This window comes from Quercus suber, unplaced genomic scaffold, assembly GCF_002906115.3.
Source record: "Quercus suber isolate HL8 unplaced genomic scaffold, Cork oak 2.0 scaffold_169, whole genome shotgun sequence".
Lineage (NCBI taxonomy): Eukaryota > Viridiplantae > Streptophyta > Magnoliopsida > Fagales > Fagaceae > Quercus > Quercus suber.
In genome coordinates, this window is record NW_027069629.1 from 1,059,402 (window position 1) to 1,072,136 (window position 12,735).

At 34.1% G+C, this 12,735-nt stretch overlaps 1 protein-coding gene across 1 annotated transcript; it reads left to right on the plus strand.

Moving 5' to 3' along the window:
* The first annotated feature begins 256 nt into the window (after positions 1-256).
* Positions 257-6,633, plus strand: LOC112008258 (E3 ubiquitin-protein ligase DIS1). The gene is made up of 6 exons (XM_065777944.1): positions 257-736; positions 1,602-1,682; positions 2,004-2,069; positions 2,512-2,756; positions 4,224-4,610; positions 6,081-6,633. The coding sequence occupies exons 3-6, from the start codon at positions 2,015-2,017 to the stop codon at positions 6,399-6,401; spliced, it is 1,008 nt and encodes a 335-aa protein (XP_065634016.1). The 5' UTR covers positions 257-736; positions 1,602-1,682; positions 2,004-2,014; the 3' UTR covers positions 6,402-6,633.
* Positions 6,634-12,735: the final 6,102 nt, after the last annotated feature.

Consider the following 12,735-nt stretch of genomic DNA (forward strand, 5'->3'; position numbering starts at 1 on the left):
TAAATTCTGAGACTTATTGACCCGGTATCTTACCAACTAGGTCATCTAAATGTTGATTTTCCCATATTTTACTACCCTCTGTGGATTTGATTAAGTTAAATTTTTTTTTTTTTTTTGGGTAACTTTAATTGGTTGTCTATTAATAAACAAGCTACCAAACATAGTCACCAAGACTCTGTATGTCGCAGAAAGGCACGCGCAAAAATTTCGCGTGGGAAAATCATCAAAACTTTACTTAAACCGTAACGCAAAGCCGGCTACAGCATTTCCGGGCCACTGTTTCCCTCTCTCTCTCTCTCTCTCTCTCTCTCTCATGATCTCACTCTCTGTCTCTTTCTAAATACAAACTTCCTAATCCTCTCTCTCTGTCTGTCTCCCTAAGATTCAATTCGATTTCTGAGCTCCCTTTACGGTCCCACCGACCTTTTCAATATTTTCCTTTTTGTATTTTCTCGAGAAAAATTTCTCTCTCCTCCCAAAACCCCTACTACCCCCTCCGCTCCTCTCTCTCTCTCTCTCTCAACGGCTTTAATTTGAATTGAAATTCTCTCATTGACGCGCACCTCTCTCTCTCTCTCTCTCTCTCTCCTTTTCTACCTTGTATTAATTACATTACACAGTACAGTACCTCACCACCACACCACTACACATTTCTCCAATACACCTCCCTCTCTCTCTCTACCTTAGGGTTTTCATTTTCGCTTCGCGTTTCGCAATGTCCTTTTGAGTTTTTCAGGTACGTTCTTCTCTCTCTGTTTTTTTGTTGTTGTTTTGATTCGGTTTTGAAATTTTCCTGTGATTTCGGGATAAGTTTCCCCTGTTTCTGTGAATTTACGGAATATTCTAGATCTGTTTTGCGAGTCAAGGCTTTGACTTTGAATGCGCGTGCGCGTGATTGTAGGGTTTAGTTATAATCGCCATTTGAAAATTCTTTTAATATATATATATATATATACTAATTTTGGTTTAGGATTTTGTTGTTCTCTGTTACGATTGGCTTAGTTTTCGTAAAAAAAAGTCTATTTTTTGTTCAGGGATTCAAAGTCGTTGTTGATAGCGTAAGTGTTTCGTTCTTTGAAGTTAGGGTTCTAATGGCATTGAATTTGATAATGATTTGTTGCGTTAATTTGATTTTTGTGATGCTTTTTTTTAAAAAGAACTTTTTGTAATGGTTACTGTGGTAGTTACAGAATCCACCAATTACTGTTCATATTGAGAGAAAATTTGACTTTTTGTAGTTTTGAGATTTGAATTTTAGAATGCTGCTCCCATGAAAGCATAGATTTTTTTCCCCCCTTTTTTGATTTGGAAATATTTTAAGAAGTTTTTATGGGAAATTGGAAAAGCATTTTTTTTACAGCTTTTTTTTATGTCCAATGAAAGTCTTATCTAATTTTTGAGGTATTAGAACTTGGAACCTAGAAGTCAGGGGCTTAAGACCTACTCGGCCAAGAGTATTTTAGCTCAACTAGTCGTCATTGCACCTCATGGTGTGTTAGACAGCGCTTTATGAAATGATTATGTGAACATGGGAATTTTTTTATTTATTCTTATTTGATCGAGAGATTATGAATTTTTATTGTTATTGATATCTTTGTTAGGTTCTGGACTCTGGAGTTCCTGTCCACTTCATACCTTGTCGAAAGAAGGCAAGAAATTAAAGTGCAAAACTAAAGTTGTTGGTAAGAATATCTGGTAATGTTTTTAGTTTATGCCTGAAGCTAGATACTACTTTCATTTTAGTTAATGTTATTAATTTCCTATATATAATGATCCACATTCATGGGCATGTAAATCTTTATTTTAAATTTTTTTATTTTTTAATTTATTTTTTATATTGCAATAAATATGTTGAGATGCCTCTTTTTTTCTAGGGTGTATTATATGTTTGTAACTATAGTTAAATGTTTAAAATTGTCAACATATATTTTTTGTGATTTTGCTATATTGTTGATGTTTAATAGTATGACAGATTGAATCATTTTTTTCTTATCCTTTTGCAGTTGGGGTTATTATGCCTTATATTGGAAGATTGGTCCTTATAAATAGTGATCCACATTCATGGTCATGTAAATCTTCATTTTAAAATTTTTTATTTTTATATTGCAATAAATATGTTGAGATGCCTTTTTTTTTTTCTTTTTTTTTTTTTTTCTTTTTTTTCTAGGGTGTATTATATGTTAGTAATTATGGTTATATTCTAAAATGTTATCAACATATCTTTTGTGTTTTGCTATATTGTTGATTTATAATAATATGACAGATTGTATCATTTTTTTTTTCTTATCCTTTTGCAGTTGGGGTTATTATGCCTTGTATTGGAAGATTGGTCCTTGTTTTACTATTTTTTCATCTTTATTTATAAGCCTTTTTCCTTTCTTTTGATGAATCAATTACTGTTAGTGATGTAGCTACATTTATTACAAAAATGTTTTTCTTGTCTACGTTCTGTTTCAGATCTCATTTCTTATGAGTCATGGATTGATGTTACGTATTTATTTGTCTTCCTAGATTTTGCTTCTAGAGTTAGCCACCGTAATACCTGGATGGCATCTGGAAATCCATTTTTTGATGAAATGCGGAGCAAACCTGAGGTCATTGATCCTCCTCAAAGTGAAGACATGTTGGATGTTGGTGAACATGTGAATGACCCAGCTGCCATTTCTCTAAAACCTAATTTAACTGTTTCTAGCAGTGTTCGTGAGCTATTAGAGTGTCCTGTGTGCTTAAATGCCATGTACCCTCCTATCCATCAGGTTTGTGTCAAATTGCCATGTACCCTTTTATACCACATTCTTAAATGAACACAAACTATCTTGTTGAAATGCATTTTACCAATTTGATGCAATGCCCTGTACATCAATTATTATGTCAACATAATAGTTGGTGTAAATTTTTTTTTACCCATCGATTCATCTTACAAAAAGGAACCTGTTAGGGTGTTTAGTTGTTAATGTGTTTAAGTTTCTTTTCTTTATTTTTATTTATTTATAAACAACTGCTTAGTTTCATCTTGATGCATTCAATCATTTATACACCTTTGGCAGGCTTGGTCAGTCGCTTTGCTTCCAAACATGCAGTAGTTTTGATCAATAAGGCCATTGATTAGGTAGCTTATGTTGAGATATATATAGTTAGAAATTAACATTACCTATGGGCTATTAGGAAATCTTGAATTAATGTTAATATTCATTAACCTTCTATACATCTTGATTAGTATTTTATTTACACGAATCAATATTTGAGTTAATAACTGTGCCATTTTCACAAAGAGCTGTCCAAAACAAATGGGCTTCACTTATTATGGTTATGCATAAAACTTTGATATTATATTCCTAATATATAGATTTCTTTCTTAGCTTACGGCATTTCATCAATTATTTCCCAGCCATAGGCACTCATACTATTTTAATAAATTTCTTTTGCACCATGTATTTGGATTTATGGTATATGGAATTCCACTAATTATTGTGTAAATTAGATATTTAATAAAAGATCAGTTATACTCAAGTCAATAATTTATTACTAATTGGTTTCTGTTGTAACTTATCATTATTCTTTTTATGCTTAATGTGTGGCTAATGGTACTTCGTTTGAACCTTTTGTGATACTTCCTGAAAAACCATTTGTTTGAAATTTTGTTGCAACCATTATTTTTTTTTCAAGTCATGAGTCATACTGAAATGTCATTTTTTACACAATAGGGTCTTGCTACATTGTCTATGACAGGTAAAAAAGTAAGAGTCAGAGAGATCAGATTTGAAAGATTTAGAAAGCCTTTGTCCCAGTGTGGGGGTTCCACACTCTATGCTGCACCAACCACTGTCTGCCATATTTCCCTGTTTTTTCTCTTATAAAGTAACCAAAATATAAAAGGGAAAAAAATAGACTTGTAGCATACTGTAATTGGAGTATGAAGTGGAACATTCATAGTGGGATAGAGGACTTTTGTTTGGTTTAACCCCAACATTAAAATGAGAATTGGAACATTCCTCCCACCCCCCGCGCGCGCGCGTGTTCTTGCCCAATCTTCTTTCCAACCTCCCAAAAGAATAACACAACTTAGCATGGAATTCCTCTATTGATGTTTCTTTATAAAAGAAAGTCTTTTTTATTTTTCCCTGTATCAAGATAATTATTATTTCTATCTAATTGAAAAGAAAATGGATGCAAATTAAATGCCAGTTCCAACTCATATTGGTGTTTTACTGTTCCTGCTGCAGTGTTCAAATGGTCACACGTTGTGCTCTGGTTGCAAGCCCAGAGTGCACAACCGGTGCCCCACATGCAGGCATGAACTTGGCAATATTAGATGTCTTGCATTGGAGAAGGTGGCTGCATCTCTGGAACTTCCTTGTAAATATCAGAGTTTTGGGTGCTTGGGCATATACCCATATTACAGCAAACTTAAACATGAATCTCAATGTGTCTATAGACCCTATAACTGTCCCTATGCTGGATCAGAATGCACAGTCATTGGTGATATACCCTATCTGGTGGCCCACCTGAAAGATGATCACAAAGTTGACATGCACAATGGCAGCACCTTCAACCATCGCTACGTCAAATCAAATCCACAAGAGGTTGAAAATGCCACATGGATGCTGACGGTATAGTGTTTCTTACTTGTCCTTATCTCATTGTCTTCTTTATAGTTCTTTGCTTGCTTATGCTTTAGCAGAGGTGGTACTGTGTTTATGTTGGTGCAATGTCAATAGAAGAATTATGTCAGATGCATTCATATCCACTAGTTAATGTGGATACAGAATTTTGTTATCCCGTGAGGGGTCTAATCCATTGTTTCAGCTAAAACTGGGTGAAATATTTATCAGTACTTTGTGGACCTATTTTTAGGAACTGGAATCTTTTAATCGACGGGCCTGATAATTAAGAATGCAATCATATTTGAAACAAAAGTCAATTCAATTATAGAATTGTAGTAAAACCCATCCATATGGGATTTTTTTCTGTAGTTTTGCCTATATTGGGATGAAATACTTGTGTCTTTGTCCTGTAGACCCATTGTTTATGGAAACAGTGCAGCTTTTAAGTACTGAGCTTACACATGCAGGCATGAACTTGGCAATATTAGATGTCTTGCATTGGAGAAGGTGGCTGCATCTCTGGAACTTCCTTGTAAATATCAGAGTTTTGGGTGCTTGGGCATATACCCATATTACAGCAAACTTAAACATGAATCTCAATGTGTCTATAGACCCTATAACTGTCCCTATGCTGGATCAGAATGCACAGTCATTGGTGATATACCCTATCTGGTGGCCCACCTGAAAGATGATCACAAAGTTGACATGCACAATGGCAGCACCTTCAACCATCGCTATGTCAAATCAAATCCACAAGAGGTTGAAAATGCCACATGGATGCTGACGGTATAGTGTTTCTTACTTGTCCTTATCTCATTGTCTTCTTTATAGTTCTTTGCTTGCTTATGCTTTAGCAGAGGTGGTACTGTGTTTATGTTGGTGCAATGTCAATAGAAGAATTATGTCAGATGCATTCATATCCACTAGTTAATGTGGATACAGAATTTTGTTATCCCGTGAGGGGTCTAATCCATTGTTTCAGCTAAAACTGGGTGAAATATTTATCATTACTTTGTGGACCTATTTTTAGGAACTGGAATCTTTTAATCGACGGGCTTGATAATTAAGAATGCAATCATATTTGAAACAAAAATCAATTTAATTATAGAATTGTAGTAAAACCCATACATATGGGATTTTTCTGTAGTTTTGCCTATATTGGGATGAAATACTTGTGTCTTTGTCCTGTAGACCCATTGTTTATGGAAACAGTGCAGCTTTTAAGTACTGAGCTTTGATAATTCATAATGCTAATATGTTAAAGACAACTTTTAATATTGGCTTATAGTCTCTGCCGCATTAGGGTGTGTTATCAAATGTTGATGGTGGAGTGGGTGAATAATTTGTTGTGGAGTGGCTACACTTTGTAGTAGTATGTTATATGCCACATTTATCCATATAGCTCAGTTAATTCTAGCATTTACCGGACAAATTGGGGTAGTAACTGATCACTGAATTTCTCTGTTATTTCTCTAGGTCTTCAGTTGCTTTGGTCAATACTTTTGTCTGCATTTTGAAGCTTTCCAGCTCGGAATGGCTCCTGTCTACATAGCATTCTTGCGATTTATGGGTGATGATAATGAGGCAAAGAACTACAGCTACAGCTTAGAGGTTGGTGGAAATGGGAGGAAGATGACTTGGCAGGGGGTACCTAGAAGCGTTAGGGATAGCCATAGGAAGGTGCGTGACAGTTTTGACGGTCTCATCATCCAACGCAACATGGCTCTCTTCTTCTCTGGGGGAGACCGGAAGGAATTGAAGCTTAGAGTGACAGGTAGGATTTGGAAAGAGCAGTGATAAAGAATTTCTGCATTTATCTTCTTTCCCGTTCTATTCAACCTTATAGTAAGTAGTTCTGTCCTTTTGAGTTTTTGAGTCTTCTGGTCATGTATTTTTTGGAATGTAGGACGCAAACTCTCTTTGCTTGTCCATGCATTGAATATACATGAGTGGGAAGGCATACCTGTTATCTGTAATTACAATGATTATCTATTTGTAGATGAATTAGTCTGCTGCTGGTAGTTTTTTCTTCGGTGTTCTTGTGTGGATGAATATATCAGTTTTGGGACGGCTTTTGATGCACGAGCAATTAAAATTGTGTTATCATAACAAATTAAATTGGGAATGGTGTATTCTAGCTTTTGGAGATAAAACATATGAAAAAATAATAAATAAAATAAAATAATATAGAGGGACATGCAGTTGCAAGAAAAAGAAAAGTACACTTAATTTGGTTTCTACACCCGTGGTTCTGCTCATCAAATAAGATTGAAGCATGATATTTTTTGCTTGCAACAGAGCAACCCATCTTTGTTTGAGTCAGGGAGATAAAAGGATTGAAACGAATAAATATTTAAAATATTTCTCTTTATCATTGATATTTAGGACAAAGTTTAGTTCTATTATTTTTTTCACCTCATTACATGGCAAATTAATATATCAAGATTGGTTTTTCAATTGCCACTTAGTAGGTTAAAGCAAGATAACTTTAAACGTGTTTGGAGCTCAATTTTTTTCTATTCAGAATAGAAAAAGGTATTTGGCAAGACAAATGTCAAAATTATCATAGATGGGAATGACATAGAATTCTCAATGCATGATACCAAATTACTGAAAATAAGCTGAATAACTCAATAGCATTGCTTTCTCAAAAAAAAAAAAAAAAAAAAAAAAAATCTCAATAGCATTGAAGTACCATAAAAATACAAATAAAGGAATACTTCAAAAGACATCCAATCACACTCACTTGGAAAATGATCAAGTTCTAGATGTGTTACATTCACATCTGAAATCATATGGCTTGCAAGACGGTAATGAAAAAAAGGAAAACAAGAAGAAAAAAAAACATAAAGCCAAGCCTCAATTGGCCAAACACTAACGCAGTGTAATTTTCTATTTTAATCGAGAAAACTGCACACATGGAGTTGCACTCTTGAAATGAAGTAAATAGAAAATGCTGGAAAGAAGAGACATCATTGCTGCTGGTTGAATGTCAATTAGTTCTTCAAACGCACAATTGTAAAATGTCTCAACTTGTTGCACACCTTGTATCTGAAATCCTGCGTAATAATAGATTACAAAGATTAAAATAATTTATGATTAGAGGTCCAAACTTCAAACCAAAAAAACTAACAAACTTCAAGCACCTTTAGGTTTGAAAATGTAACATAAACCAAAAAAGAAAGGCATGTAACCTGACATTATCAATCACCAAAAGATTACAGAAATAGTTTAAAAGTGAAAAAAAAAAAAAAAGAAAAAGAAAAAAAGGCAACGTAGTATGTGTTCGAAAATGCCTTTCTAATCTAAAAATAATAACAAATCCAAGCAATAGTCAGAACGAGATAAACTTGGCCCCCTGTAATTGCATGATCCATTCAGCAAATATTTTTTGTATTCCAAGACTTGCAAGGCCACATAGATGTCATTAGAGATGAAAAAGAGGCAAGAAGCAAGCAGCCCCACCTCCTCCAGAAAAGACTCCATAAGTCACTTTCTGTGGCATTTAAATAATTAAATGGATGGATGTTGTTAAATGAACAAGCATTAGACTTTACTGTTCTTGTGAACATTTTTCCATTTATTCTTCCATTTCCAATTCTTAGTATAAGTAATGTCCTGTTTCCTCTTTGGGGAAAAGAAAAGGTAAAAGGTAATAAACGAAGCACAGTGGAAAGCTGACCTGCATTGTTCAATCAAAAGCACTTCTCTCACTAAGTCTGACTCTCTGAGCAATGATTTTCAATCTCAAAATTGTGAAAATGAAAGGCAACAAATCTGCACTAGGTTCCACATGCAACTTGACTACTATGGATTAAATAGCCTAGCTGCAATGCAGGAAAAATCTGATTGATTGTACCTTACATCCCCTGAAGTAAGAAGCTACTGTTTTCAGTACTGATGATAAAAAAAAAATAAAAAATAAAAAATAAAAAATAAAAAATAGACATGAGAATATACTCAATAAGTAAGACCCTTGAATTTTAAAGCTGGTCAATGACATTGATTTTTTCAGCATACTATGGCAATTAAAAAGGTCACAAAAATATGTTGCAACTTGAAGTTTCTGCATTCATGTTGATGACTGCAGACAGTAGAAATTCATATAGATAACCTTTTGAAAGTATAACCTTCTTCCAAAAGCTACATGCCAAATCAAATTACTAAAATTGATTTTAATTTTGACTCATATACCAAGCATGTCAGTTCAAATCCAATGCCAGATATTCACTCCTTAAGAGAAACTAGTTGCCGACCCACGCGATGCATGAGAATATATAAATATTATGTAATAGAGTGTAATTTATAAAAAGTAACGGTGGGGTCATAGAGCCCAATAATGTGCATCCACCTTCTGTACTGGGGCTGAAGCCCATGATGAGACCCATAATCTCATATGAAGAAGGCAATGGAAATCATGGTAGCCCAAGAAACTGTGCCGAGGACAATTCTGTCCTTCGCTAGAAAGGCTGAGGACAATATAAAGAGACTTACCGACAAAAATCACCTTCCAAAGTACCCCAGGGAAGAATATAGGTACAGCAAGCAGGTTCTATGGAGCATGGCAGCAGAACAATTCCAAGAAAAATCTCATATGAAGAAGGCAATGGAAATCATGGTAGCCTAAGAAACTGTGCCGAGGACAATATAAAGAGACTTACCGACAAAAATCACCTTCCAAAGTACCCCAGGGAAGAATATAGGTACAGCAAGCAGGTTCTATGGAGCATGGCAGCAGAACAATTCCAAGAAAAATCTCAAATGAAGAAGGCAATGGAAATCATGGTAGCCCAAGAAACTGTGCCGAGGACAATATAAAGAGACTTACCGACAAAAATCACCTTCCAAAGTACCCCAGGGAAGAATATAGGTACAACAAGTAGGTTCTATGGAGCATGGCAGCAGAACAATTCCAAGAAAAGTCACAGCCTCCACATTAAATGCTCCACAACTAACACTCTGGCCGCATTAAATGTGAAAGTGATACCTGAGCAGTAGCTTTTTAGACTTACAGCTACTACCTCAGAGCTTTAGGAAGAAGGTTGATGTGACAAAGATCAACAACAGTAGGTCTGAGGTGCACGTGTATGGTGGAGATAAAGGAGGAGAGTAGTATATAAGGAGGAAGAGGCTCTAAGAAAAAGGAGGAGAAAAAACTTTTCCAGAGAGAAAACATTGTAACAATCTGTATTTGCTTTGTAACCATCGATATTGTAACTCAAGAAATACTAAGTGGAAGCTCTTCGGACCTGTGCCGAGGACTGGATTGCTTGCCCCAGTCCATATTTATTTTACTTAATCATTCTCCAAACCATCCTCAATTGTTGCTATACTTACCGAAACCCAATTTCTTCAACCCATTCTCTATAAATTTATTTTATTGGGCCTATTAGGGTCGAGTTCGCTTATTCCTCAGGAAAAGTACTCAAACACAGCCCCTACAGTAACAATTACTTCAAGTATTATCTATTTTTTTTTATAAAAAAAATTCTACAATTATTTTTTATCTCTACAAATATATCATAATATTATTTTTTGTATATTTGATTAATCTTTTTTTTAGGGTGAATCATATTCTTCTAACTTCTGTTGTATGTAGTGTGTTATATTTGCCTAATATACAACTAAACTTTATAAGTTTCAAATTTATTATTCAAATTTCTCATCTCTTAAAGAATAAGGAAATTAATAAAAACTTACCACAAAATTACAATTTATGTTATCAAAAATTAAAAAGAAATTAAAGGAATAAAAGATAGACTTAATAATAATTTATTACTCAAACAAATGGTAGGCATATTCAAATTTATAGCCACGTAGATTGTGTTTTTATATAAACTCAAATTCCTATTTCCAAAAAAATTAAGTATTAACCCAAACCAAAATTCAACCAAACCTACAAAAGAAAGAGAGAACTTTGTGATGGGAAATTTTAAAAACACAATACCATAGCACATATTTATTTAAAAAAAAAAAAAAAAAAAAACCATCAACCTTAATCAGTGTTATAAGAAAGAACAAAAATCTAGAGAGAGAGAAAGAGAGAGAGAGAGAGAGAACTCACAGTTTTTTCATGGGATATAGATTGAATGAGAGAAATGATATCGAATTTATAGAAAAATAAAATGAGGAGAAAAAGAGTAAAAATATAAGAAAGAAAAAATGATGAAGGAAGTGTAACGGTAAAGTAAAGAGTAGTGGGGAGATAAATAAGCAAAAAGGGAGGAGAAATGTTGGAGGAAGTGTAACAGTAAATGTGAACTAATAGAGAGAAAAAAAAAAATTTAAAAGAGAAAAGAATAGATACAAAATAAGTTGATGTGGCCGATGATATGATTGAACAGAAGCAGAACAACAATAATGCTACGCTTTAGCCCTTATATATGTGTGTATATATATATAAGATTCTACTATTTGAGCTAATTGATGCAACCTAAAGAGTATTATATTATGTTATCTTTTCCCCCATACATGGTACAAGGTATGCTTAGTGAAAAATAAAATTAAGGAACTATGGCAAATCTTATTCAATTGTGTACCAGTTTGGATAAAACTTGTAAAGGACAAAAGTTCATCATCAACTCTTAAAGTAGAAAAGTTCATCACCCATAAACTTAAAGTACATCCAATTACACCACTGTTAGTTTTTTTAAGACTTTCTTTCACTTTCCTATGTGTGTGTTAAAAATACTTAATATTCTTTAAAAAAAAAAAGTATATCCAATTACACATTACATTTTGATAGTAGAATTGATGTCAGGATACTTCAACTTCCAAATTTATACTTTGTGGTAGAAAGTCTCAAATCTTAGGTCACAAGTCGCACTAAAGATCTGCACTCCTTTACTCAAGTCACAACATTTTGGAATAAACCCAATTGAATCATTGAGGCACTTCATACAGTCTAAGCTTGAAAGGTCTCTAGGGCATTGAACTGACCCGTGGAGTTTGTAATTATCTCCAACATCGAAGTCTTCGGTTGAAAACATATGTGCATTCACAGAAGCTTGCCCTGTGAGTTCGGCCAACCACTCTCCTTTATTTTGTCTAATCAATTGGTTAGTATTCATGTTTTTTGGGGTATTTGCATAGAACAATGTGTCACGGTCAATTTGGCCAAAGAAATCCAAATTATGATATATCAATGTGCAGTAATAGTACCATATTATTGCACCTTTATTATTGGGACAATGTGACCGAATTTCATTTGCTGCATTAACAATACAACTCTTGCAATCTTTCTCTAAGATATCACCACGACAAATGGCAAGCCCATAAATTGTGTCTACGTTGTGACCCTTTGTGCCTATTGCAAAACCAGTGGAAGGGATTTTGTAGGAAAGATGAGGTAAAAGCTCATTCAAATTTGTATCATAATGGTCACTGATTGTGGAATTTAGCAAGCCTAAATAGTCATAAAGGTCACTAATTAATATATATGTATATATATATATATATATATTAAGATGAACCGCCTGCTTCTAATTTCTGTTGTAGTGTTATATTTGCCTAATATACAACTAAACTTTATAAGTTTCAAATTTATTGTTCAAATTTCTCATCTCTTAAGGATTAAGGAGATTATCAATATAATAAAAACTCATCACAAAATTACAATGTTATTTTAACCAAAATTAAAATGAAACCAAAGAAACAACAAATAGACTTTATAATAATTTATTACTCAAAACATGTTTTGCTCAACACAGCACAGATGAAACTACGAAAGATGATAAAACATGTTTCTTTCAAGTTTGGCTATTTCTTCCTCAATTCTAATCTCCCAGAACATTTACGCTTCTGCACATATGACTGTACAGAATACTTTCCCTATAAAACCACAGCACCTGAAGAAAGTGCCCAAATGCACTGGAAAATTAAAAATTAATTTTTCCGTAGGACCACACAGTCCCACAAGACAGATTTGAACTATTGAGCCTGATAGGCCCTGTTGGAGGAGTATGGGGACCTGTCTCTCTATGGAATGGGTAAGGGAGAGAGTTACAAACTTGGGTCAGACCCGTGCTAAATTAATAACAGGCAGAGTCTCCTGGCCAATTTCTGCACCAGAACTTTGTTGTGAGATCATCACTAACCACAATCACTGCAAAAGAAACCACACAAGTTTAAT

Excerpts from the sequence above, each read along its gene's own strand:
- LOC112008258 (XM_065777944.1), top strand. The coding sequence starts at position 2,015 with ATGCCTTATATTGGAAGATTGGTCCTTATAAATAGTGATCCACATTCA. Across the intron at positions 2,070-2,511 it reads TGATCCACATTCATGGTCAT|ATTTTGCTTCTAGAGTTAGC; the intron begins GTAAATCTTCAT and ends TTGTCTTCCTAG. Across the intron at positions 2,757-4,223 it reads TGTACCCTCCTATCCATCAG|TGTTCAAATGGTCACACGTT; the intron begins GTTTGTGTCAAA and ends TTCCTGCTGCAG.